At 37.1% G+C, this 27786-nt stretch overlaps 3 protein-coding genes across 3 annotated transcripts; 2 read left to right on the top strand and 1 right to left on the bottom strand.

The window, feature by feature from the left end:
* Positions 1 to 5758: 5758 nt before the first annotated feature.
* On the top strand, positions 5759 to 7527 carry LOC112196414 (deoxypodophyllotoxin synthase). The gene is made up of 4 exons (XM_040512448.1): positions 5759 to 6198; positions 6357 to 6681; positions 7071 to 7412; positions 7460 to 7527. Exons 1-3 carry the CDS (start codon positions 5822 to 5824, stop codon positions 7317 to 7319), a joined length of 951 nt encoding a protein of 316 aa, XP_040368382.1. The 5' UTR covers positions 5759 to 5821; the 3' UTR covers positions 7320 to 7412; positions 7460 to 7527.
* Positions 7528 to 16527: 9000 nt separating this feature from the next.
* LOC112181874 lies at positions 16528 to 18025 on the bottom strand. Its single transcript, XM_040517053.1, has 2 exons — positions 17753 to 18025; positions 16528 to 17631 (listed from the first exon to the last, which is right to left on the bottom strand). Exon 2 carries the CDS (start codon positions 17522 to 17524, stop codon positions 16616 to 16618), a length of 909 nt encoding a protein of 302 aa, XP_040372987.1. The 5' UTR covers positions 17525 to 17631; positions 17753 to 18025; the 3' UTR covers positions 16528 to 16615.
* A 4706-nt stretch (positions 18026 to 22731) lies between these two features.
* Positions 22732 to 24086, top strand: LOC112169153 (1-aminocyclopropane-1-carboxylate oxidase homolog 1). Its single transcript, XM_024306138.1, has 2 exons — positions 22732 to 23228; positions 23501 to 24086. Exons 1-2 carry the CDS (start codon positions 22732 to 22734, stop codon positions 24084 to 24086), a joined length of 1083 nt encoding a protein of 360 aa, XP_024161906.1.
* The last annotated feature ends 3700 nt before the right edge of the window (positions 24087 to 27786 follow it).

The following is a 27786-nucleotide window of genomic DNA, read 5'->3' as shown; positions in this document are numbered from 1 at the left end:
AACACACCCTTCACGTTTCGAGACCATACATGTAGACATCTCCCCTAATGACTATAGTCATGGGAGTTCGGATAACTTCCGCAAACGATGCTACCAACATGCTTCTTGAAAGTGAAATTTAGGCAATGACTTAGTGAGCAAGTCTGCCGCACCGTCCTCAAATTGAAACTAGTTCATTTTAATCTTGAGGAGAGTCTGCTGTTGCTGATTATGTTTGGTGTTGTCGCTTTTGATTTAGTCTTGCTTCATTTGTTCAAAACAAGCAACATTATCCTAAATGCTTGTAGGCTCATATGTGGTAGACTTCAAACCACAACTGTTCGAATATGCGTAATTATGAATCCAATCCATAAACATTCACGAACCACTTCGTGAAGAGCAATAATCTCTGCATTGTTTGAAGATATAGCGACTAGGGTCTATTCTGTAGGCCTCCAAGATATCACGGTCTTTACCCATGGTGGTTAAGTGTTCACCATGATATTAAGGCTGCTATATTTGCTTCCAAAGCTTGAGCTTGCTCAACAGTTAGCACGTCTTGGCTAGGCTCGAGAATCGTATCTAGGATTCCATCGGCCTTGAGATGTTGGCGGACATCACGAACCCACCTGTGATATCCAGAGCCAGTTGTTCCCAATGGAGTAAAGTCCAATTTGTTCAGGTTACTCATCCTGAAAGAGAACAAGAAAAATGGTTAGTTTCGGAGCGAGAAAAGCTACCACGAAAACTTATAAAATTTCTGAGCGTAGTCGTTCCGAAGAAATTATGAATTTCTGAGCTTAATCGCTTCCAAGAAATTAAGATTTCTGAGTGTAGTCGCTTCCAAGAAATCCGATTCCAAGAGGTATTGGATTAGATTGAAACAAAGACGTAAGTGGTTATAAATACTCTACAAACTCTAAGTTTGGAGATCTCAACAAGGTCCAAGCTTGGAGTGAGCACAAACCCCCACTGTTCGGCTTAATTAGGTCTCCCCTATGATGAAGAAAGGGGGTAGAAAAAGGAAGGTTGCAAGTCCCCGAGAAAAAGAAGAGAAAAACAATAAAAACGGGAACTAAATTAACCTTTAAAACATACCTTGAAAAGTGTAGAAAATTGCCGGAATTTGGTTGCTTGAAGTCGTCGCCGGAGGTCACCAGAGCTTAGCGGTGGGCTGCCCTTCCTTTTTTTTTCTTTTGCTTTGCTTCGGCCAAGCCCCTCTCTTTTTTTTTTTTTTTTTTTTTTTTTTTTTTTTTTTTTTTTTTTTTCTGACTCGGCCCAAGCCTTCTCCTCTTTTATTTTTTTTCTAGGCTGGCGTTTTTTTTCTCTGATGCGGGCCGCACCTTCTAGGCCCGTTGCCTCCTTTTTTTTATATTTTCTTTCTTTTCCTCTTCTAGGCCGCCTCACTTTTCTTTCTTTTGGGCTGCTTCTTGCCTTGGGCTCGGTTACTGAAAGTCTAGGCTGTTCCTTGCACTGGGCTCAGCTAGAGAAGGACCAGGCATCAATTTCTGATGGTTCACGGATGTGGCAGTTTTTCAGGTCGGTCTGGCTACTTTCCGGCTGGTTTTGGTCAATTTTTCTCCTGTTCCCGATTTTTGGATTTAGGACACCATCGTTGACGAAATATTCTGGTAGAATTCGGACAAGAAGGATTCAAACCGGGTAGGAAACTTCTTTTTCTTTTGGAGTTCGGTTTGGCGCTTTCTCTGGCCTGTTCCGGTGATGCCGGCGGCAGTTCTAGGCTCCTAGGATCAAGAGCTTTAAGGTATGCGGCGGGGGCCAAAAGGGTTTCAAGGTTTTGTATTCTGATTTAGGGTTTTGGATATTAGGTTTTAGGGTTAGGGCATCTTGCTGATAACGTGTTTTAGGGAATCTATATTTGAGAGAAAATTGTTGTGTGTTCTCATTGATAAGATGGGCCTCTTTATATAGAGGATTACAATGCATAGAATTTGAATTGTACAAGGAAAGATAATCATACAATGAATGGATATCTCTAAGATATTCTCCGAGATTATCTCTAATTAAAACCCTATTACCACTAGGTCAAGTAATCTAGAGTTTGGGCCAGACACAATTTGGATTTACTTAAACAAACAGTTTTATTTTTGACTGTTTTTATTCTTTTGAGATCGGTTAATTCAAAGTCTCATATATTGTGCTTTTATATAAGGTTGTATCATGCTCAGTTTGGTGTTGGTCAATTTGGAGAAAAATGAGTCCCATTCAGCTGATTTCCATGACCACTGTCCGACCAACAAGTCCCAACTAATGATGAGTTAGCTCACAGAATTGAGTTGACTTCATGCGATATGTAACTCATCAAACTCGATTACATTGAAACGGCGCTTGTTTCAATAAATCAGCAGAGAAAAAACAAAGCAGCAACCTGGTTCAACACCTAAAAGCCACTTGCCAGCTGCTTAGCAACGATGGAAAATGAAGATAACACCACTTGTGTTTTCATCAGCTGTTATGGCTGAGGAGCCGAGTAATTTGTCCATGCAGTTGCTCATGGTGTAAGAGTGGCCGACGTCCTCGGCCCTATTTACACTACCGAAGACATAATCAATAGCTTCTACCCCATGATGGGGATTGTGAATGACCAAGGCATTTCGGAACCATTGCTTGCAGTGTGCAAGTAACTGAACCAGTTGATGGCATCTTCAGTGCAGTATAAACCACTCAGTTGTGGATGCATGGTACGTCTTTCTGGCATTTCTTTAACACATGGTCTGAACTCTCTCGTTCTGGCTCCTATTTAAAATTTCTCAACCTCCTCCCACTTTCAGCCCCGGCCAGTTTCTTGATATGGCCTAGTTGATCTCCCAGTTCATATACCCTTTTCCAACAGCGAGATATTCATTGGCAACAATAATAAGCATCTTACTCCAATGCTATTTTCTGATTCTTTTAAGAATATGAGTATTTCATTTTCCCAAAGAAAAAGTTGCACAACTCAAAGCAAAGGCCAATGCATGCTGAGATGGCCATTAACAACATTTCGTCCCTCCAGGCAATCATGACACATATTTGTCCAGCCGCAATACGTAGCATGCATTTTTATCTAAACCCTAATCAGGAGGCTACTTTTGGGTTACGGCAGGGATGAGGGAGAGACTGAAGCCCCTATTGCCGAACGAATAATTTGGGAACGCAATTTTAGGGGTTACTGTGACATCCAGTGTGGGTGAGGTTCTACACAATGGACTATTCTGGGCGGCTTTGCATATAAACAAAGTGATTGCTTCCTTGACAGTTGAAAAGGTGAAGGAAAAATGAAAATGAGGAGAATGTTGGAAAATTTGGTCGATGGATGCTACTTCCATCACCAGATTTCACCTCCTACAAGATCTCAAAAATACAATATTTTAGTAACAAATAATAATCATAATATTATTGTCATAATAGATTAAATAACAAGGATTATAGAACTTATCTATTGGATTTATAGGCTTCTGAATGACACATTACTCGAAAATAGTTTAAGGTTGAGGCGTGTAAACACTGCCCTTAAGAGTAGATATTGCCCCTCGGAGACAATGTCTCGGTGTAGCAGGTTTGTGGTGCCCTATCCTCCAGGGTACAATAACCTCGATCCTTGTAGGTGTACACTCACAATACTCGGATCGTATCGAACAGCTTGAAACTTTCTTTTGGTGAATAGATAAATTAAAGGAAACACATGAGTACTTTCACTACTTTGAGCTCGGAAAGGAAACAATTGAGATTGAATTTCTTGTTGTCTATTTTGATTTGGAAAGCTAAAGATTATATAGGGCAAGGATGATTAATGCAATAACGGTTAATTAATGACACAAAAAGAATTAATGACTCTATTACTATCTGCAAATAACGGTTCAAAAGAGGTTTTAAAAATAACAGGTATTTAATTTGAAATATTCTAATTAAATTCTAACAGAGAATTGGGTGAAAACCCCAACAATATTTCCGGAAATTCTGAGTATACCAATTAGTGCTGCCTTGATCTTAGCCTCATAGCTAGGAAGCTCACCACGGTGGCGCGGTTCAATGTGTATGCATGACAATGATTTTGGTGCTGTGCGACGTGGAGCTTTTCTTTCCGTCTACCGCCTAGTGGCTACAAGTTATGTTATTATTAAAATTTAACATGGAAGCATGCCCGGAAAATTTGGTGAAGCCGATGAGAACCAAAGTAGGTGCATGCCAATGGACAATGGTAGGGTTAGTGGCGGGATTTGGCAAAGATTTAATTCTCTTTCAGAATAAAAAATAGACGCGGTTTCTAGAAGGGCTGACATGGGTAAATGAGAAACAATTTTTTTACATAAAGCATTGGATGATGCTTCTAATTTAGTGGGTCTTGATTCTGTAATGATGCATGTGATTTTTGTGTCAAAAAAGCATTCATTATGAAACCCTTGGCTTCAAAAACTTCAAAAAGAAGCACACCGTTGCCAGAAAAAAGTAAAATAAAATAAAAAAAGCACACCAACCAGGAAATTCCGGCTCCTAGTTTTGGTTTAGTAGTACACCAGTTTTATTAACGCCATGGACCAATTGGTCTTATTTCTCACAAAACTATGAAGAGTTGAAGACCCCTGTGACCAAGACCAAGTGACCAACAGAGTATAATAATGAATAATTAATTAGGACAATGATATGAGGCTTCAATGAGACTTAAGATTTGTGGCCTCAAATCCTAAGTGTCATGCTATGTAAGCAAATGTAATTTTTTTTTTAAATTCCACATAATATATCTTGCCACATCATACTATTACAACGCCAACTTTATCATTTTATATTTCCTTTTAGATGTTATGGGGTGAATCAATTACATTAATGAATTTAATTAGGTGATGAAAAAAATATCAACTATTAATTATGTACTAATTTAAGAGGTATGTCTACAAATTATTTGACCAATATTTTTCTTCATTTAATTAAATTTTTTCCTATATTTTTCCTTTCCAAATAGCATTAATATATTGAATTAGGTGTCAAGAAATAGGCATTAAATTTTCTTTCCAAATATTGATTAATTTCATCCAAAAAAATAGCATTAATAAATTGAATTTGGAAAATTAGACATAAGAGGTAAGAAAAAATTCCATGTTAGTAGCAGTCATTAATTATCATATACAATCTAAATATTAGGGAAAAAACAAAAAAAAAATAATAAACTCAATTTTAATGTTTATACCCTACATAAAGAGAAAAAAATGAACAAAAAAATATATAATAATCAAATGAATATGTATTTTTCACATTATATTTTCAAAATTTGCAGGAACCCAAAAAAGGTTGAATTTATATACATGTGTTATGCAAATCTATTGATTGAATTACATGAAATTTTTTCTGTTCTTGATTGAAGAAAAAAAAATGTTGGTTAAATCGAAGCATGAGTGTAATGAAAAGGAAAAATGAAAAAAAAAAAAAAAAGGCAAAATAAATTTTTTTTTTTTATAGAAAAAAACCAAACTAATTTAGAGTCATTAGATTTTAGAAAGATAAGATGATATTTTTTTCAAGAATTACATAACATGATCTAACAAATAAGTGACGTGTGTAGGTGACATGACATGACACCTAAAATTGAAGCCATAAATCTTAGGCCTCATTGAGATCACAAATCATTTTTCTAATAAATTATTATTTAGGGAATTAGAGAACAACACCTAAACGTGCCTTAACTACTAGTCTACGTATTTTCTTGCCGTTTCCCTTTTCCTCTGACTCACAACTGATGCCGGCCAGAGTCGATCACTATAAAAAGGGAAGCACAACACACAGTTTGCACATCCATTCCATTCCAGTCTCTCTAGCAACAAATATCTTACTAGCTAGCTAGCTCGTAATGGGTTCCATGACACTTCCCAAAGAGCTTCCCAACATCAATTTCTCCCTCCAAGACTTGAAGCCTGGCTCAAGCTCCTGGGCTTCCACCTGCAAACAAGTCCGCTATGCACTCGAAGAATACGGTTGCTTTGTGGCTTTGTACCAACAAGTTTCCCCACAGCTCATGGACAATATCTTTGGCCAATCCAGGGATTTGTTCGACGTTCCCCTTGAAAACAAAGTCAAGAACACCAGCGAGGAGCCTTTCCGTGGCTATATCGGACCAAACCCGCTCATGCCGCTCTATGAAGGCATGGCCATTGACAACGTCACATCCCCACAAGAAACTCAAAAGTTCAGGGACCTCATGTGGCCTAATGGAAAGACCAAATTCTGGTAACGTACCTTGCTACTTATGTTCAGGGATCTCATTAGTTATAATATATGTGTCATGTATGTGTACCGTGTACGTTCTTTTACTTGATATCAATCAATTAACTTTGCTTTGTTCAAATTAATGATCGATCGTATGTGTTGCTTATTTTTGCTTGCAGTGAAATCACAGATCTGTTTGCCAAGTTGCTCGGGGACTTGGAAAACACAGTGGAAAAAATGATGTTCGAAAGCTTTGGGGTACCCCAAGAGCAATATGAATCGTTGGCAAGTTCAAACAGTCATCTTCTTCGTTTTCTCAAGTACAGGACACCAGAAGAGAGCGACACAGTCATAAGGTTTCCGAGCCACACAGACAAGAACTTCACTACCATTGTTGTTCAGCATGATGTCGGTGGCCTCGAGGTTCAGACTAAGTATGGTGATTGGATTAGTGTCGAGTCTGCACCTTCTCAGTTCCTCTTCATGGCTGGTGATGGACTTCAGGTACTTAAAACCTATTCCATTACTTTCCAAATTAGAGCTCTATAAGTTATAACAAGTATCCTAGTTATTCGTATACTACTATACGTACCATACATATATTCCGACATGGAAGACAAAAACAAATAATTTGTTGTCCCTATAGTGAGTGAGAACAAAGAAGGATCCATCAATCGGCTGCTCTCTGCAAAACAACGAAGCAAATAATTATGCCTACTACAACATATATCTGGCCTCTAGGCTTAAATTAATCAAAATTTTAATTTTCAAGTTAGGTAACGACCGTATACGTAGGTTTTTTTGTCACTATCTAATACATTAAACTATTTTTTTAAAGTTTTGATTAAAATAATTTGGATAGTCATATATTAATCTAATTGATTTGGTAATAGGTATGGAGCAATGACAGAGTGAAAGCTTGCCACCATCGAGTGAAGCACTGCGGGGACAAGACTCGATACTCACTGGGAATGTTTACGTTTAACAATGGAGTATTCCAAGTACCCAAAGAGCTAGTAGACGACAGCCACCCACTCCTCTACAACCAGTTCGACAGTCGTGGCTTCATAAGATTTTACACCACAGAGGAGGCCAAGAAGGCAAAATCACCCATCAAAGCCTATTGTGGTGTTAAAAACTAGCTGATTTGAATTGGTTCAGCTAGCTAGGAATCAGGATCCATGTTTTGCTTTGCGATCCAATATTTATGTCCTTTGCTTTGTGGTTTAAATTAATTATAAGTGGTTAGGGTTCATTGTCTATGTAATATATATCATCATCTATCAATCTATTAAGAAATAAGTTATGTATTACGAGAATACAAGATGGTTTTGAGTTGATCTCTGCCAAGAATTAATCTATATATCAAAACTATCACAATTATATAGGGCTGACAAGAAAATACTTTAACCATAGAAAGCTTAATATTAAAGAACAAGAATCACGTTCACAAAAAACTTGACATTACATACAAGATGAGCTATAACCATAGGAGCTTTGGTGTTCAAGAAGAACAACATTATCAAACAATTGCTTTTAGGATCTTTCTACTTATAGAAGACATCTTTTAAATTAGAATAATTTTAGGAATGATTAACATTAAGGCTTAGTTTGGGATTGCTGTGCTGTGAGAGGAAGCACTTCCGAACTTGCTGTGAGAAGAAGCAGCTGAGGTGTTTGGTAAGCTGTCTTTAAAAGTGCTGTGAGAACGAAAAACAATTTCTAGGTGTTTGGTAAGTTGTAGGGCAAAAGTGTTTTGACTGGGTATAATTACCAAAATGGTCATACATGCTAAGATATGCCACTAAAATATATAATTTTGTTTTTTGATTATGTAACCATACCAACTTGAAAAAAATCTCATGTAGCTGGACCAAATAAAAAATTTACTTTAAAACCTTCAATATGCATATTATATCTTACTATTACACAAAATCAGTTTGAAATATTTGGATTAATTTCCCCATATAGTTCAACGGAAACCATTACACAAAATATATAAAAGTCACTTGAAATTTGCAACTAAATGCTAAGTAGATGCATTCATTAGACTTTGTGCAAAAAGAAATGAAGCTTACATAAAAAGGAATGTTACATTAATTTCATACATCTCAGTAATGTTCAAAACTCACAAAACTAAAATACAAAAAGCTCATGTCTGAATATCTGGTATACTGAAAACTGTAAACTCTAAAGTACTTGGGTGATTGGAAAGCTTCTTTTCCTCCATCTTCACTAAATTCTGGTGATTTTGAGAAGTTGCGGGTTGCCCTGGCAATCAGTGGCGGAGCCAGGAATTTAAGTCTACTGGGGCACAAAAAAATAATAATATAAAAATATACAAAATTTTTAAATGTAATTTCTATCAATTACAATGGTATTTGTGCTCGACCAGATTTCATATTTTGAAATTGATCGTTGCATAATAATCTCATCATCTATACTAATAAAACTTTCTTTCTCAATATATGAAATCAAGCAATCATTCATAAACTCGTCACCCATTCGACTAAGTAAATGAGTGAAGACACGTTCATAGCAGAAAATACTGAGAATCATTACTTAATGATACACGCACACATGTTATTGATATAATAAAATAATTTTTAAATCGTATCTGGTTTAGACTTGCTTAGTTGGGTGTGCTCCCCAACCTAGGTTCGAACTCCAAAGCTGTCAAAGCGGTCAGGCATTGTGCTGCAATGCACAGTTGGAGCATTTCACATGCGCCGAAGGGATTTATCTTAGTCTTTGAGTTCCCCTTGACAAAGTCAAAAAAAAAAAAAAAACTATAACCGATTGTCCGATTATATTATTGATGTTAAAAAAATTGGGAAAGAAAAATATTATGTAAATATTATATAATATTTATGGTGATTAATTATCAAGGTCGAGAGACTGGGAGCACCGAACACATCTAAAATTATCTCACAAAAAAAGAACTAAAAAAGAGCACGTGAGTTTATCATGGTTAGCCAAAGTTAAAAATTAATTTAAAAAAATACAACAAAATCAGATTGTAATATAATATTAATATACTATATATATATATATTATTATTTTTTTTTCACAAAAACTGAGTGGGGCACAGGACCCACTGGGCCCTGCCTCCCTCCGCCCCTGCTGGCAATCTGATTCAAATTGAGATGTACAGACCCAAGTCTAATGAGTTTTGGAGAGTTTGAATATCTAGGACTAGGTGGGTTTCAGTACATGTAGATTTCTTCTTTCCCATATGCTTTGTGTGTTGGGAAAGAGAAAAAAAAAAACAAAACAGCTCAGAACAAATATGCAAACCATAGAATTCAATGACCAATTTGTAATTGGAACTAGGCACCATAATATATCATATTGCAGAAATTACAATTCAAATTTACAATTACAATCGTAGAACTAGGCACCATAATTGGAAAGGCTCCAACTTTACCTTCCCCTAATTCAAATAAGCAAAGCAAACCGCAAAATATAAGGGGGTAACATTATACTTTGTTTGGAAGATCAGATTGCAGAAGAGATTGGTTTGGAAGATCAGATTGCAGAAGAGATTGGAATTACAATTCGGCAGAGAGATAAACAAAAGGACAGATTTTCTTTTGCAATCAACCCTGATTTGTGGTCTTCAACAGTCATACAACCTCTAACCCACTCTACCAACCCTTCACAGTAAACCGGATGTAAAGTAATCATCCGATCTTCACTTCCAATTCTGCAAACTTCCATAAGTATTACAGGATGTAAAGTATGCATCTGCAAACACTTACATCGCTTATGGATCTCCTCCTGCAGATCAGCAACACAAACAGAGAGATTTACACGGTCAGAAAAATCTAACAAATGGGTTCCACTATACTCTAAAGCATGAACTTAAGAACCGAACTTAAACTCTTCAATAGTTCAAATTCACATAAATTTTGAATCTCTAGTCCAAAACTCTAATCCAGTGGAATAAATTTATCACCTTCAAAAACCCAAATGAAACATAGAGATACCCACAAGTTTCAAAGAAGAAAATAAGAGCTTACAGAGTCACTGAGCTCAAGGCCACCCTTGAAAAGCTCTCTACCACTCCTTGTAACTACGATGACCTTCATCTTCTGGAGCCAGAGAGAAACAGACCCACTTCACAAAATTGAGCAAGCAACGAAACCTTTAAGTTGCAGAATGGGAATCAACGAAGGGTGAGTGAGCCGTAGTTAGATCCAGAAATGGGTTTATGGGGGTGTCTTTAATAATGATGTGGGAATTCCAGTGTTCTTGAAGGTTGGTGAAGAGCCAAGAATTCTGGATCGTCTCTGTTCGAGTTGTTGAAGAGGAGAAAAAATTTGGGTAATCAATGTTCAATGTAAATTTTAGAAAAGGACGAGGACAAATAAGGCAATTCAGTCAACTTCATTAAAAGCTCCGTGTTTTTCATCTCGGTTCCGCAAAATCCACTTTCAAAAGCTACTAAAAGTAGCTTTCGATTTTCTGCTGTGGCCAGCAGCGCTTCTGCCCAGAAGCCAGAATATGAGAGTTTACCAAACAACCTCACCGAGCATCAGAAATATTTTTAGACTAAAAGCAGGTTTCAAAAGCAATGCCAAATTGGGCCTAAATACGGTATTCAATGTCATATCAATTCCATAATTTTATGTGGGATCAATATAGTTTAAGAAAGATATACGGGGTAAATAAAATACACTTAGGTTATTAATAAAAATATTAATTAATTAATTATTATTTCAAAAAAAAAAAATTATAAATATCAAGGGTTGAGATCATCTTATAAGTGTTGGGTCATTTACACTGTCGGTGCATAGAATAATTTCCGGTAGATATACATCAAATATGATATTAAATTACTAATCAGATTGCTAATTTTAATCCTATTAATTCTTGCCTTTTATGTGCAAAGACATTCAATAAGGGCATATTAGTCATGTAAAAAAGAAAAATTAATGAGAATTGAGTCAGCAAGATGGAAAATGAAATAAATCTGAGGTGGCAGCTGAGTCATTGGACCGCAATTGACAAGAAAAATTGATGCGGACTACAATCAATATAAGATCTAGCTAAAGTCCAAATTAACTATAAAAAAATTATAGTGCAGAATTTCGACCGTGCGAGAGAATTTTATTAATTGAAAAATAAAAAATACATTTAATCAGGAAGGAGGGGGGAGGGGGGTACGTAATGAACCTTTCCCCCCAAATACATATACAAAAGTAAAGAATAAACTTAACAATAAAATAAACGTGCAATGCAATACAATATAAGAGCATAAACCAACTAAATCTAACTTTATGAATCCGTGAAGTTTCAGACTCTTTAATTACCGATTCATTGTCAATAGATTCAACATACTCTTTTTCAATGTGAAGGACCATACAATCACCAAGAAACTCATCTTCCATCTCGCTTCTAAGTTTATTCTTAATGATGTTTATAGCTGGAAATGCTCTTTTAGTGGTTGCCGTAGAAACAAGAATAGTACGTCAAAACTACACAAATTAATCTATAAAGCATAGGGAAAAATTATGGCTTCCTTGTTTGAACTAAGGAGAGCATCCTTCAAACAAAGATAAAATCAGTAGTAAAATAACTCATTACAACTCAGAACCAATTTTGAAAACAAAAGCAAAACAGCAACCTAAGGATCGCAAAGACAAACAATTAACAATTCTATAAAGACAAAAGCAAAGACAAACCTGAAAAAGTGCTCCAATCCAAGGATCAAGCAACCCAACAATGCATTTCATCAGCCCAGAAAAACTGCTCATTTACATTTTTAAATTACTGGGAAATCGAGAAAAACACCAATAAGGTCAATGAACCTATGATTGCTGCCACAATGAAATCCCAAAAAGACACAAAATTCACAACCTAACTGAACCTATAACAGGACCGACTCTGGATTTTACCCTGAAATCTAAAATGGCCCTGCGGGGCCCCATTTAGATAAAATTCTACCAAAAATTGGGCAGAACTTTTCCTAAACTGGACTACCTCAACCTACAATAACAAACTAAACACTTCTAACAACACAAGTCCAACCTCAAACTTCTGAAACCTACCTGCTCCCCATAATAAAAATCACACTCCAACTAAAATACCTATGGGTCACAGCCCTTAAATCTTGATCATAAGAACAATAAGTTACAATACGAACTAAAAATGAGATATATAATATTCAAATCAAAATCGGAATCAATAAGAAAGACATATACACACATTTATCTACCACAGATATCTCAAATCATAACATACTAATCTCACAAATCAATAACCATCATAGCAACCAGATCATTCCCTATCTCCTGTGCCACAACAACAATATCGGTCACCAGTCCATCCCCTCTCTCCTGGTGCCATAACATCAATATCGGCCACTAATTCATCCCCTCTCTCTTGGTGCCTCAACATCAACAGTAGCCAGTAGTACATCCCCTCTCTTCTAGTGCCACAATTAAGATCACTAGTCCATCCCTCTCTCCTAGTGTCTCCAATCACATAATACATCCTAGTGAGCCATTCTAATGAGGACTAGTTGAGGACTTTTGTGTGAGACGCGCTTATCGATAACATTTCTGCAAATCAACTGTTAGATGTTTAGAGATTTATGTGTAGATCATTTATGCAATTTTTCAACCAAATTAAAAATCATTAAGACATTCATAATCGTGATTTATCAGTTATGAACATGAACGGTTCATGTTTAACAGATTTGGTTCGTCCATTGATTTAATCTAGTTTAGTACCTTAACGATTAGCAATTTGGAAGAAAATTTTCAGAAGTGATCTACTCATGCATATATAAACATCTAAAGGTTGATTTGGCGTAATGTAATCGAAAAGTGAGTCTCTCAAACCGTTGATTAGAAAGTCCTCAACTAGTCCTCATTTTATTAGTCCTTATTAGAAGAGCTCTCATACAACCAATCCAAACAATACAAATTTCACAAACATTTTGTTTTTATCAAGATCACACGGTATTCTCAATGGCTTCCTAGGCCCAGACATAAACTATCTCAATCAACAGTCACCACATCTATAATTCAATGATAATCCAACGATCCATAAATCACAACCAAATTGATTATTATGATCACATATGTAGAATAACCTAAACAATAGTTATAACATCCAAATTCAATCCCAAGCATAAACATCATATCACCGTCTACTTTAAATTTGAGATATTCATCAAAAATCATAATTTATAAATAAAACACAAATCCGAAATGTTAACAGGAAATCGTAAATCAAAAGTGGAATCAAATCTAAGGAAATTGTAAATCATAATTAACTTAATTTTGATACTCTCGACGGAAAGTCTGAAAATCCAAAATGGGATCAAACTTCAAGAGTTTTATGTACTCAATAATTCTAAAGATCTAATGAAAATTCATGTTGAACCAACGGTCGGATCATCACGGTTTGAAAATCCAAATCTGAACCTATGGAGTTTCCGATCAATTACTAAATGTCTACTAATGTCAACAAAAAACATATTGAAGTCTTCCCAACGTTGAGCTCTCCCAAACAGAGCAAAACAAAACACCAGAAGCGGCGGCATTCACTTCCACAAGCGTTTGTGAGTGGGTCCCACACACCACCATACCTAACCCTGAAATGGATTGCAACACCTATACCAAAATGTTCATTTCAACGAGCCCAAAAAGTTTCCCTACTACATCAAAGTCCAAGAACAAGTGATAAAGCCGGATTTCACCTCAAAAGCCTTGGGAAACCGAAATTTCAATTTCTTAATTTGTCTTCCTCAAGCTAAATCGATTCATAAGGCATATATGGTTGAAACGAGGATGACAAAAGTTTCAATTTTTGGGTTATGGCGTCGCTTGTGGTGGCCGGATGATGGAGCTTCGGTCGAGTCAAGTGCGCAGACTGCTGAAGCCTTTTTTGTTTTGACGCATCTCTGTGAGCGGCAGTTGGAGGAGAGGAAGCCCGAAAACCTCACCGACACGAGGAGCCGCGTCGATTGGCACCAGTGCAGTTGTCTAGAGCTGCTCGACGGCAAAGAACCCACTCTTTGTGAGTGGCGGTTGGAGGAGAGGAAGCCCGAAAACCTCACTGACATGAGGAGGAGCGTCGATTGGCACCGGTGCAGCTGTCTAGAGCTGCTGGACGGCGAAGAACCCACCTGGTTAGGGTTTTGGTCGGGTCGGGTCTGGTCGTTGAGTCAAGAAAAGAGAGTTCCTACCTGAGGTTCTTGCCCCCCCCCCCCCCCCCCCCCCCAAAAAAAAGTTGCTAGGGTTTCTATAAATACTATGACGCAAAATGTCAATTTCACCCCTTCAAAAGTCCCCAAAAACTCTTACGTAATAATTAAACTTTCGTAGACCATAACTTACTCAAAAGAACTCTGATTTTTGCGTTCTGCATGTCTACAAATTCAGTTCAACGTGCTCTATAACTTTTGTGAATGCAGTTTCCTAAAAAAATGAACAAGAAAAAAGTCAACTATGGAGTTTCCTTAAATGTTCGAAATGTAAGTAAAAATACAAATTTCGATCATTTACCATTCAAATGGCCAGTACATTGGTAAATCTAAGTATGGAGTGTAACAACCTAAAAAATTTACAATCCCAATTTGGTACCTGCAGAATCGGATTGCTCCCAATTTGCTCCACAAACTGAATCACATTAGTCCCTCTTGCAGCTTTGCTCCAAACACAAGCCCAACAAACCACCTAGAAATCAATAACGAATTAAAAACTTGATAAGAATTCCCCCAAAATTGAATCGATTGAAATTCAACAAAATTGCAATACATACTTACAATTTCAGGAGAGGAAGAAGAAGATTAGAAGAGTTGTATTTGAGCCTGGAATTGAAGACTTTTTGGAAGAAGAAGACTAGAAGAGGAAAAGAATCTCTGAGGTTGACGCATTGAGCCACATAGGCATGAGCGAATGTGAGAGTTTGACTTCATTCAGGTGGGCTTGATAAAGTCAAAATACACTTACAAAAAAAGGATAGCATATACATAGCTTTTTTTTTCTTACCCCAAAAATCTCAAGTGGGCTTGAGCCCAACTACACTAGTACCTAGATCCGCACCTTGTGTATCCAGGGGCTGAAGAAGGAAGTATGGATTTTGAAGGGTGCCTTTCGTTTGAGGCTCTACAAATTTGTATAATTTCAAGAATTTTTTTTTTCTATTGGTACTATTTTTAGCCGATCCATGATACTAGAGCTATCATTTTGAGGTGACCCCCTCTGAGCTCACATGTGCATCTCGTCTTCGAGTTCAACGAATATAAGGTCAAGCTAGTGATGTAGAATGGATGGCTGAAAAGATTGAAGAACAAATGAAAAGGCAAAACTGGAACTTTGCACATTTGGCGTTCGATGTTCGAATGCTAATTACAATATCTTTCTAACAAGGGAACGGAGCCAGAAGTAAAACTCGTTGTTTTGCCATGATGTATCGACTTTTTTGGGCATCCGGGGTTGTTTAGGGTCTCAAAACTGAGTTTTATTATTTCTGCCGAATTTTAGTTTTCTAGTTAGTTCTTATCTTTAATTTAATTTTTGGGCTTTTAGGATTGGTTGTTAGAGTTCTGGGGTTTATTTTCTAGTATTTAGGCTGTTGCAGACATTCATCTTTCATATTACTGTCACTCAAAGTTGAGAGTTTTTCTCGTATTTTTCTAGTGGACTCCTGTTTTATCTTTTATAAGTTTATAGCTTGTAAACTCAGGTTAATCCATTTGTGTCAGCTAGGTATAAAAGTTGTGCACACAAGTTTGTACCAATGATCCTCCAACCTCTATGATCGATGTTGGTGAATGATGGCCTCCGATGTCCACATAGGTCTATCTGAGATTTCATTTCAGTCCTAAGGACTGGTTTTGTTGCAGCTGCCAGCTTGCTGCTGTGCCTTAATTTTTTTTTTTTTTTTATAGTTCTGGCCTCTTTGTTGTCCTTGTTGTTAGCTCTTCATTTCTTGTATTTCTTTGCTCGTTTTGAGCCTTCAATACAAGTATTTTTCAGACCAAAAGAAAAACGGACTCAGTGACTTGTGTACCAAATTGGCCGACAGGCAAATACTGCAATTAATACCAATTTGAGGAAATTTATCTTTCGGTTTCAGATACCATTTTTTGCTCTTCATGAAACATGATTATACATTTATACCCATTACCTGCTGCATTCTGAGAAGTAACTCCTCCACGTACAGAAGTCCATTTGACAGAAATTAACTCATGACTCCCTCACACCTGGTAGTGCGCCACCCATGAGGCAGTGATATCGGCCACCACCATATATTGGCAGGAAATCATTTTTTTCTTTCTTTCTTGGAATAAAGGCAGGACATCATATTTAAGAACAGTGTATTTATCCCCGGTCTAAACATACTTCATAAATTGAAAGTAATTTCACTAACACATATTGGGATGCAAAATGAAAAAATACAATGGAAAAAGAAAAATAAGTCAAGGAGCATATTCTGCTTGTTCAAGGTATGGTTGGGTTCTAGTCATTGATGCAGAAGGCATTTTACTTCTCCCAACCCAGAATGTATTGAAGGCCACATCCTTTTCAGACTGCTTCTCCATAGCTCTAATTTGCCTCCTTCTCACTAACTTGTACATGACTATCATTACCAACCCTAGTATAACCATCCCACAAATTCCAGCAATAAGTCCTTTTCGCAACTTATCTTTGTTCTTTGGTGCTGGTGTTGGCGTTGGCGTAGGCATTGGTGTTGGCGTCGGTGTTATAGGAGATGGAACAACAAGAGAAAAATGCCCTTCACCATGTGTAAGACACTCATTTGCCTCAGTCATGTCTTTGATCTCAAAGCTCCCACCAACACCAAATTCAACACACTTTGGTTTTTCCCCTTGCACATCAATATGAGGAAACTGGATTGCAATTGGGTCACCCAGAGTGCTGAAATTGAGCTTTTGAGTTCCTATTGCACTTGAATTAGAATCATAAGCCAGGAAGCCAACAACAGGAGCAACCAATGTGTAATTGGACACTTGATAGTAAACTGAAGACCAATTGCCTAAATTCTCATACACTATAGTTAACCTTTTCACATATGGCATTGGTATAACCCTTGGTGGTATATAAACTGAACTGAAATTTACTCCTCTACTCAAAAACTTTGCACTAAGGATCCTAGCAAATGAAGCTTCCATACCGGAGAAATTAGCCGGAAGAGAAAGATTGTATAAGATGCCCGTATGAGGATTGCTTACACTGGTATTTGCATAATGATGAAAAAAAGTACTCAAGGACTCGGGATCGTAGCCATATGAGGCTTGAAGAAATGATGTTGATGATAGAGAAAAGATAAGCCAGATAACATTGTACCAGCTTTTGAAGAACTCCATCAATCAGTACCACATTGAAAGTCTTCTTGTATAGCCTTTCTCGTCAGATTCTAGAATTGCAGTCACATATAACCATCTGTATATTGCCACACCCATTAAAGCTGTTCCTATTAATATACAAACTTCCCACAATTCAGAAACAAAAGAATGTAATCAACCCCACAAACTGAAAACACAATAATCAATGATCATATGATGTCATGAAGGCACAAGAATTGTAAAATATACTTGAATTCAGCAGGTAAACCAAAATCACATCAAGAGATAAAATGTCCTTCAAAAAGGCATGATCAGCCTAACTCTGAATTCTTCAAAACCTTATGTCCATCATGATCTGCTCGGAACTTCCTAGGCCATATATGGACGGTACTGGGATGTAGTATTGGAGAGGTTGAGGAAAATGTGGCAATGGAATATGGGATTTGGGAGAGATCTGTTTGTATTCTATGAATATGGAAAGACATGCTACAGTGGCACCAAATAAGAAGGGTTCTCCTCTCATTGAGTTATTAAAGATGTTATTTCATTATTGCTATTTTTAATTTCGTTTTGATTCCTAGTTAGTGGGTGAGGGAAAGAGGAGTGACAGAAGGTGCCAACTGCCAATAACAAGGCCTTGGAGGGTTATACAGTTCCAAAGGAGAAGACAGAACCTCTTCAACCTGCATGTGCGTATAAAATTTGAGCACCATTTTTAGGCAAGTGATTTGGAAGCCACTTTGGCTCAAAGAAATTAACAAAATGAAAGCGTTTCTTTTGTTTATCATTCAATTAGTGTCTTTAGTTAAATCGTCAAACAAATTTTTTTGGACTCTTATACGTTTTTTCACAATATTTCTGTATATTATCGATGTCTAAACTTTATTTAAACATTTTAATAAACATTTCACATTCATCTTCTTCAAATAAGAATAAATTCACTATTTGGTTGGCACGACTGCCTTCGCTGATTGCATAGTTTTCTCTTGTCTTTCTCTTCTCATTTCTTCATAGAAATAAACCTATCCCTTAACAAATACCAATCCTTGCTTAAGAAAATCATTGTTAAATATTCTTACTATAATGCCAATCACTTGACTATAATATATAACTGCGATCGTCATTAGTTTATTAATAGGTCATTGATCAATATGGGGTCCTATGAAAAACGAATCATTTAGTGGGTGGCTTTGATTAGAATATGAGGAGGTGCGCCATGCGGCTATATGAATGTCGTATTACCCGGTCAACATGCTAGAGTGGACAACACAATCTCAGACCAATAGTTTTTAGCTGGCCACCGGACTCGATTGGGTATGGTTTCAGTGGAGTTGAGCAATATGAGAACCAAAACTATAGCTAGGTTTATAATTAGCAGGTTTGGCGCCTATGACTAGGCTTGGGAATTCAAAGCCGAGAAACCGATACCGATCCCGTCTGACCCGCGCCGAAACCGATCGGCTCGGTATTGAAAGGCAGTTCTCCGGCATCCCGATCCGAACCGTACCGAAAACTATGTAAACGGGTCGGCACCGGTATGGGTGTAATACATACGGAATTGTCCAAGCCGAGCCGAAAGCAGATCATGACCTCCGGAGCTCCGCTGCCCGTGGCGGTTCTGTCTCGGATTGAGTCGCTGGGATTCGTGGTGAGCCATGGGTACGGTTTGACAGAGACGGCAGGGGTGGTGGTGTCGTGCGCGTGGACATGGTGGAGCTGCCATGATTGGTCTGAGACCAATTATTGAGGCCCATGGGTTGATTCTTCTTCTTCTTCTGCTGCTCCTTCTTCTTCATCTTCTTCTTATTCTTCAACTAATAATTATTAATTCCCACATCTCTGTCCCAATCCACGTCTGCACCTACAGCAGACCCACCTTCTTCCTTGCTCCAACCCACATCTCTTTGTCCCAACCCACCTCTGCACCTACAACAGACCCACCTTCTTCCTTGCTCCACCTTCTTCCTTCTGCCTCTCCTTCACCTTCTTCCAATCCACCCTGCACCACCAAACCAGGAACCCAGTTCACGAAGTGAGTTCAACGATAAAAATGTGGAAGATCCAGATCATGAAAATGAAAATGTGGAAACCGATTTGGACCGAAACTGTACCGAATCAATCGGTTTTGGAACCAATCGGTATCATCGATAAAATTCCGGCATCCCGAACCGATCTGAGCCGACTATAAAGTCGGTATCGGTCTCGGTATAGCCTCAATCCCGAGCCGAGCCAAACCGATCCCAGGCCTAGTCTATCATATCTGATTATTTAAAAGGGTCACCGGTCATTGCCTATCAGACTTTTCTGAAAACCTTGCCGAAGGTCCCCAAAGAGGTCGCGGGAAAGGCTAATTGCCCCAGTAGACGTCTATTGCCCCCCAATAGAACTTTTGATAGCCATTATGAGAACTAATCTTCCTAAAATTAGACAAATAAAACTTTGATTAAAGAAAAAAACGAAGAGATTATATCAATTTAAAAACGTCTATTGCCCCCCAATAGACATTCAAAACTTTTCGTTCTTTCTTTCTTTCTTCCTGTCCCATTACTTAAAAAAAATGATATGGGCACCCAGAAAATGATCTAGGCACCCATGTCTTCTTTCCCTTCTTTCCGGTTGCAGATGGTGGCTGGAGGCAGTTGGTGAAGAGAAGCGTGTACTGATCGGCATCGATCTCGGAGAACACGATGGAGCACGCAACCGATCTCATCCTCCTCGAGCTGCTGGAAGACGTGGATCCATGAGTCCCGAGTGCAGAGAAAGAAGCCGACTCGTGAGAGATCCGGATCCGGGCCGGGTTGCTGGGATAGGGCGATCTTGGAGATGTTGAGCTCGAGGCGGCCTTTGTGTGTGAACGGGAATTAGTCGAACGGGATGATCGGACATCAATTGTTGCGGACCGACGAGGTCTGGATCTCAACGAAGGAGAGAGAGGTCCGGCGTGCTGAAGAGAGAGAGAGAGAGAGAGAGAGAGAGAGAGAGAGAGAGAGAGAGAGAGAGAGAGAGAGAGAGAGAGAGTTCCGGCCTGAGAAAGAGGAGAGAGAGCTTCAGCGTGCTGGAGAGAGAGAGTGGCAGTTATTGTAGTTTTTTAATTTGGTTGAGGGCAAAAATGTTAATTTAGTTTAAATTGAGTAAGAGGGAATAAAAATCTGTTGCTAGGGTAAGAGCATCTTTAGTAGACTCTCTATTGTGGCTCCTTAACTATTTTGGAGAGCATGTTTAACTTTTTATCTATTTTGGCAGCTGCACCAAACTTCTAAGTGGCTCTCTATTATAACATTTAGCTATCTCGCACCTAAATATAAAGAGCGGGATGAAGATCTCTATAATTTAAAACATTCATTTTAAGTTATTTTATGTAATTTATAAATACATTTAAAATATTTAATATTCATTCAAAAAATAATATAAATTCAAAATTAGCTAAAATAGAGAGCTTTGATGCAGACGTAATTCTAAAGTGACTAGCTAAAATGATTTTTTAGCTAGTTTAGCTAAAATTTGACTAAAAAATAGTTAGCATTGATAAAGATGCTTTAAGTGGGATAATTTTGGCCAAAGTCAAGGACCCTATTTAAAAATGAAACAATAACTCAGTTGTTGAAAAGTTAATAGATAAAGAAAAGGCTTGAAGTAATTAAGATGGTTGATGACTTATGTTTGCATAACGCAAGCAAACCATGTCGCCATAGAACCAGCAATTATGATTTTTATGTGAAAGTTTCTTACACGTAGCTATTTACTTGTTGATATGTATAAATTCATCTTTGAATGATGCCCCTAAGAATTTTATACATATTAATGAGACTTAGAGTGAGGCCTAGCTATGAGGTCATCGTCTTATTTCAAAGATAAATTTCTTTTTCTTAGAATGTGTTTTTCTTGCTATAACATGGATATCCAATTTCATAGTTCGCCTCATGTCTCAAAGTCGATCATGTCTGAACCTACTACTTCCAATCAATTTGATGGTTTGGTTGGGTTACGGATTTTATATTATGGATTCACCTACTTTTTTATGTTGTTTGTGTGAGTAAATTCCAAACACAAAAGAGTTGCTGAGTCAAACTAATTCTACTTCATACGCTCTAAATAAGTAAGCATGTCAACTATGCAAGTTATAGAGATTTTGAGTCCAAAAATAAAGTTTATGAGCAACTCCAACAACTTCCCCATATTTTGATTTTTCTCTATTTTAAGGAAAAATGAGCATTTTTTGCTCCAACAGCTTCTCTATAATTTTTGGTATTATAAGGAAGCAAAAGTCAAAACTTTTCATATTTTTCTTCTCAAACTCAAACATATTCCTTATTTTATAGTAATCTCTATAATTCTTCGTTAAAATTTTAGAGATTGTTGTAAATTTAGGAAATTTTGTTTTCTCTTTCCTCATTATTCCTAAAATAAGGACAGTTATAGGGAATCTGTTGGAGCAAAAAAAAACTTATTTTTCTCTAAAATAGAGAAAAATCAAAAGATGGGGAAGTTAACAAATTCCCTATAACTATCCCCATTTTAGGGATAGTAAGGAAAGAGAAAACAAAATTTCCTAAATTTACAACAATCTCTAAAATTTAAGGAAGAATTATGTAGATTTCAGAGATTGCTGTAAAATAAGGAATTTGTTGGAGTTAGAGAAGAAAAAAGTGGCTAAATTAATCTTTGATTTTTGTTTCCCTATGATATAAAAATTATAGGGACTTTGTTGAAGTTGCTCTAACTTAATCAAATTAAGTATATGAAACTACATGTGCTAACAAAAGAAATCTTCTGTAATATTGCCAGAAGCAAACCCATGTTTTGGTGGAAGACAAATTAAAGCTCATCATCAATTGTGATAATGGTATTTTGAGAATTTTATGGACATTAAAAACTATCTTTCGAAGAAATTTCATCTAGTACATTGTCTTCACAGTAAACGTGGTAGTCTGCAACTAATATTTTTTCCTTATACCATGACATGCAATTAAGTCATTAATTATCTTTCAGTTCTTAACCATGACATGCAGTTACATGTAAACGATGCGGTTAAATCATATTGCCGTTATACTGATATGATATAAGTTTCCAAATAAAAGCTCAATCACAAAACCGCTTATATTGAATGCAATTTTAGGAAGAAAAAACGAGTAACAGCAATTAAGCCATTTATTTATAGAGCCACTGCCAAAACAAGTGCATTCTATCAAAATATCTTCAAACACTAAGTGCATTTTAGTACCAAAAAAATGGCATCCGATAATTCTAGCAACAATGACCTTCTTCTCCAGCAGCTGAAGGCCTTTGACGAATCCAAAGCTGGTATAAAAGGACTCGTGGATGCCGGAATCACAAAAGTCCCACAGATTTGCATCATACCACCGAAGGATCGCGCCAGCCAGGAACCAAGTGCTGGAAATATCCCTGTCATTGACCTCAGTGACATTATTGTGAAGCGTGATGAGGTGGTTGAACAAGTCCGGCAGGCTGCAGGGGCTGTAGGGTTTTTCCAGGTGGTGAACCATGGGATACCGAATGAGTTAATGGACGAAATGATAGAGGGGGTGCGTGGATTTCACTACCTACCAAAGGAGGAGAAGGCTGAGTACTATACTAGAGAACTCCTGAGGAATGTGAAGTACTTCAGTAGCTTCAATTTATATGAGTCAAGATATGCTTCATGGAAGGACACCATGTTTAGTGAAATGGCGAATCTTGATCCTCAAGAATTGCCACTGGTTTTAAGGTACAAGCCTTTACATCCTTTACATGCAATCTTCAAGTTTTATGCATTACCCTTCGGACCAAATTCACTAAATTACTCAGTATCTTAGAGACCTAATTAATTTCATAATTTGATTGACTAATACATTTGCTAATAAAATTTACTTGCAAAGACGAACATTAATTGTTGTGACTCAAAGTCTTTGAGTTATGCAATACTTGAAACTTTGTTCAAAATGAATGGCAATAATTCTCATCCTAGAAGGGGTATGGTTTTCTTCATCTGATTTGCAGGGATATAAGTTTACGGTACTATAACCAAGCTTACAAGTTAGCTATTACTTTGTTTGAACTGCTATCCGAGGCACTAGGGCTCAAATCTAACCACCTTGTAGAGTTGGGTGGTCTGAAAGGGTGTCTTCTAGCCACTCACTTCTATCCACCATGTCCTGAGCCTGAGCTGACCATTGGCAAAGTCGCCCACTCGGATGGTTGTTTTCTCACCATCCTCCTTCAAGACCAAATTGGTGGACTCCAGATTCTAAGTGACGAAAAATGGATTGACATTGCTCCTGTGCCTGGAGCTCTAATTATCAATGTCGGAGATTTCTTGCAGCTAGTCTCTAATGACAGGTTCATAAGTGTCAAACACCGAGTGTTGGCCAAAAAGAAAGGTCCAAGAATATCTGTGGGATGCTTTTTCAGAGATATTTCACGGGAAAGTTTGAACAAAGTGTATGAACCAATCAAGGAGTTGACGTCTGATGATGACAATCCTCCAATTTACCGAGGAACGAGTGTAAAAGACTATGTTGCAGGATATTACAGGAAAGGACTCTTCAATGGCGCATATAACGGACTAGAATATTTGAAGCTGTGAAGTTTGACAAAATATGATTACTTTATCGAATAAATGGTCTAGCCAGCTAGTAGTTTATACAATAAGGGAACATTAACTGTTCATTAATTGGGAATTTCAAATTTCTAAAATGTTATTAAAGCAAATAGTTCTTTTTATCAATTTCAGTATCAATTTTTAATTAGGATCTGAATTCTGCAGTAAAGGCTTGTTTGAATTTGTGGTTTATTTGCTCTCCCTTGTGTTATTGGACCCAATTTATAGTAAGTGTATTTAGTAGATTCACACTGGATTGTTCTAATATTTTGAAACACAAAAGAGTTAAAAACCCTAATCCTTAAACCAAACTAGGGATGATCAACACGATACGAACCATCAGAAATGGTGGCATGGGGAACTTGCATAAATTCAATTGTTTTGACACCCAAAAAATAGATGTGGATAACTTTGTTTAGGACTCTATAGTAATAAGGATGAAAGGAATAGTTAAGTTCTACCAAACCAAGCAGGCAAGTATGTTTAAGTTGCATGAAAATTAGCCAAATTACATTCCCAACATATTAATAGAAAATCGAAATTGCAACTAAGAAAGGCGATATATACAATTTTCCCAATTGATGCGGAGTTACCATGCGAGGAGAACGAACAAATGCACAAATGATTGGGGATTTCACTTGCAACCAACACTACTAGAAAAAAAAAGTACCCATCACACACAGATGAGAATCCGTTGTATGAAAATTAACCAAATTACATTCCCAACAGATTAACAGAAAATCGAAATTGCAACTAAGAAAGGCGATATATACAATTTTCCCAATTGATGTGGAGTTACCATGCGAGGAGAACGAAGAAATGCACAAATGATTGGGGATTTCACTTGCAACCAACATTTCTAGAAAAAAAAGTACCCATCACACACAGATGAGAATCCGTGTGAAATTATAGTATTCCATACGGAAATCTGTGTGAAGACGTCAATACACTCGATATCGTACCCAAGGGTTTGGAAAACCCACTCTAGCTAGGGAAAACCTAAAGGGTGCTAGATGAATATGCAAATGTACAAATCATAAACACGGGCTCATAAGTGAACCAAAGTTCATGGTGAATATATGCAAAATGGTGTAGTGATTTGATTTTGGCTTTGGAGATGGTTTCAACTCAAATTAACACAAAATAAAAACTTGAAATGTAAACTAGGCTATGTTAAACTAGATGTGATAAAATGGATGTAAGTTAGAGCTTTAGATTGTTCATCATAGCCTCCTTTGCATGCATTGATGTTCAAACTATAAGTAATGCAATCCCAAGTATCTAATTAAATGGATGGAAGTTAGAGCTTTAGGTTATTCATCATAGCCTCCCTTGCATGCATTGATGTTCAAACTAAAAGTAATGCAATCCCAAGTATCCAATTACCCTCTTAGCATCCGGATAAGACTACTAACGCTTAAACTCCTTTGATTTTATCAATTTTCACTGAATAAGTGTGAAACTAGCTACCCAAGAATAAGTTATATTATCGGATAAGTATCAATTCCTTGCTCCTAGATGCATAAAGATTTGAATTTAGATAATCAAGCAAGCAAGCAAACTAATCCTAGGTGTAGCTGATTTTGACTCACTACTCTCACATACACACCTAGTGTGCTATCATACTATTGATGTTCAAAGCTAGCTACTCTCTAAACAATGTTCATGTAATGGCAAATGCAAAGTATTCAAATTAGCTAGATTCAAATACAAGCATTCATTTCTTGATTTAGCATGTGAAGATGATTATGGAAATTGCATCAAATAAGATTCAAACATCAACTCATTACAAGTTTGGTTAGGGCTTTCAACTCTAGCCCCAACAATAGATTACTCATGCACACATATCTACATAAACTAGCATCAACATAATGAAAAACATTAAGCTATCAAAGAAAAGAGTTTAGAAATGACTAGGGATGATCACAAGTGAGGGATGATGAAGTGGTTGATCATGGAAACTTAGTCATGGAGATGATGTGTGGATCCTCTTATGCTCTAGCTTCTTCCTTGAACTCCTTCTTCAAGACTTGAGATGATGATGCTTGATATATGTAAGATGTAATGAGTAGGGATGTAGTTGGAAAATGAAGTGGTGGAGATGGAGATTTTGTGGCAGAGATGGTAGTGGATTGTGTAGAGAATAGAGATAGAAAAAGATGTAGTAGCTAAGTGTGGGTGATGCCTCTTCCTTATCAAGAATAGATGCTTAAATAGATGGAGAGAGATGTGAAAATGGTGTTGAGAAGTCAAGATAGCAACTAGGTTCTTGAATTGAGCAAAGTGGTGGAGTATGAGAGTAGTAATAGATCCCAAAAACAAGAGAAAAGAGTATGAGAGTGATGATGTAGGTTAGAGTAGGAAATGATGAGTGAGGGATGATGATTAGGCCTAAAACATGATAGATATTGAAGTGATGATGATGGTGGAATTTTGGACAACAGGGAGTGTATGGTTGAATTGGAACCAAAAAGTTTAGAATTTGGTTAAGATAGAATGATGCTGAATGAATGTAATGGAATAGATGTTATGGTACTCATCCTCTTTGCTCCTCCAAGAATATGGCCGGAAAATACATGGCACCACCGTGAGTGGTGGTGCATGAAAAATTTGCCGAAATTTCACTTTTTTCTCCTCATGTCAAGATTTTCTATAAAACATGGAATATTTAGATTAATCAACATTAAATTAGACTTTAGAACAAGTAATTTTCATGCTTGAGGGCATAAATGTGTATATGAATTATGCTCCAACAAAGATGAAGATTGAATTTATATGTGATGGGTTTCCAATTTGATTGGTGGTCGGATAAGATGATTGAAGAATGGAATTGGAGAGGGTTTGGTGGTAGAGGAATAGAGAAAGCCGCGGTATTGGGCAGGTCTCCATTCTCAGTTTTTTTTTTTTCCTTCATTATCGTTGAAGATACGGATTTGTCCTATAAATTGACGGAAGTCAAGCAGACTAACAGTCAAATTGACGGTATGTATTTATGTTGGATGATCGGGTTTTGATCCCAAGGCACAATTATGAAGTTTTGTAAAGTATACTAACTTTAATTCTCAATGGCCCATACTTCATGTAATGTTCTTAAAAGTTTCCCTTTTGATACAAATACCACAAAGTGGTCATATACAGATTTGTTTGAATTTAAGATTTTGATTCGAAGTAGAAATCGTGGTCTGAATTCTTGACAACTCCTTAATCTTGTCTCCAGCAACCTTCACATTATATCCAAATTTAAATCTTGGGTAGATTTTTTTTTTTGAGTAAATGAAGATTTCATTGATAATCGCAAGCCAGAACAGCACTTACAAATTTCCCAGAAATGAGAATCATACACCATTCACTTAAGACATCGAAGCTCACTTAATCAAGGAGCCTAACAAACTACAACATTACCCTACAAAGAGATAATTTTGTGTGAAAATTTCCTCTACTGATGCGCTCAATTGCGGTACTTTAGAAGCTTCCAATATCAAGATGTAAAAAGAAACAGCATAATTTACAGGCTAAAAAACCACCTAACTACATCCGTTAGCTTTTGTTAAGGAACTAACAAGCATAACTCCCTAAAAAAAATTGAATTATTGGAAATAAATGGCAAAAAAATATTTAAAATCTTAGAAGCCCAAAGTAGCCCAAAAGCTACCCAAGGCCCCATAAAACCCAGTGGCCCAAGCCC

Source organism: Rosa chinensis, chromosome 1 (assembly GCF_002994745.2).
Source record: "Rosa chinensis cultivar Old Blush chromosome 1, RchiOBHm-V2, whole genome shotgun sequence".
Classification (NCBI taxonomy): Eukaryota; Viridiplantae; Streptophyta; class Magnoliopsida; order Rosales; family Rosaceae; genus Rosa; species Rosa chinensis.
The sequence above is the reverse complement of the archived record's forward strand: the minus strand, read 5'-3'. Positions and strand labels throughout refer to the sequence as shown.

Coding starts and splice junctions, on each gene's coding strand:
- LOC112196414 (XM_040512448.1), top strand. CDS start 5,822: ATGGGTTCCATGACACTTCCCAAAGAGCTTCCCAACATCAATTTCTCC. Junction 6,199..6,356: donor AATGGAAAGACCAAATTCTG/GTAACGTACCTT, acceptor TTTTGCTTGCAG/TGAAATCACAGATCTGTTTG. Junction 6,682..7,070: donor TGGCTGGTGATGGACTTCAG/GTACTTAAAACC, acceptor ATTTGGTAATAG/GTATGGAGCAATGACAGAGT.
- LOC112181874 (XM_040517053.1), bottom strand. CDS start 17,524: ATGGAGTTCTTCAAAAGCTGGTACAATGTTATCTGGCTTATCTTTTCT.
- LOC112169153 (XM_024306138.1), top strand. CDS start 22,732: ATGGCATCCGATAATTCTAGCAACAATGACCTTCTTCTCCAGCAGCTG. Junction 23,229..23,500: donor GAATTGCCACTGGTTTTAAG/GTACAAGCCTTT, acceptor TCTGATTTGCAG/GGATATAAGTTTACGGTACT.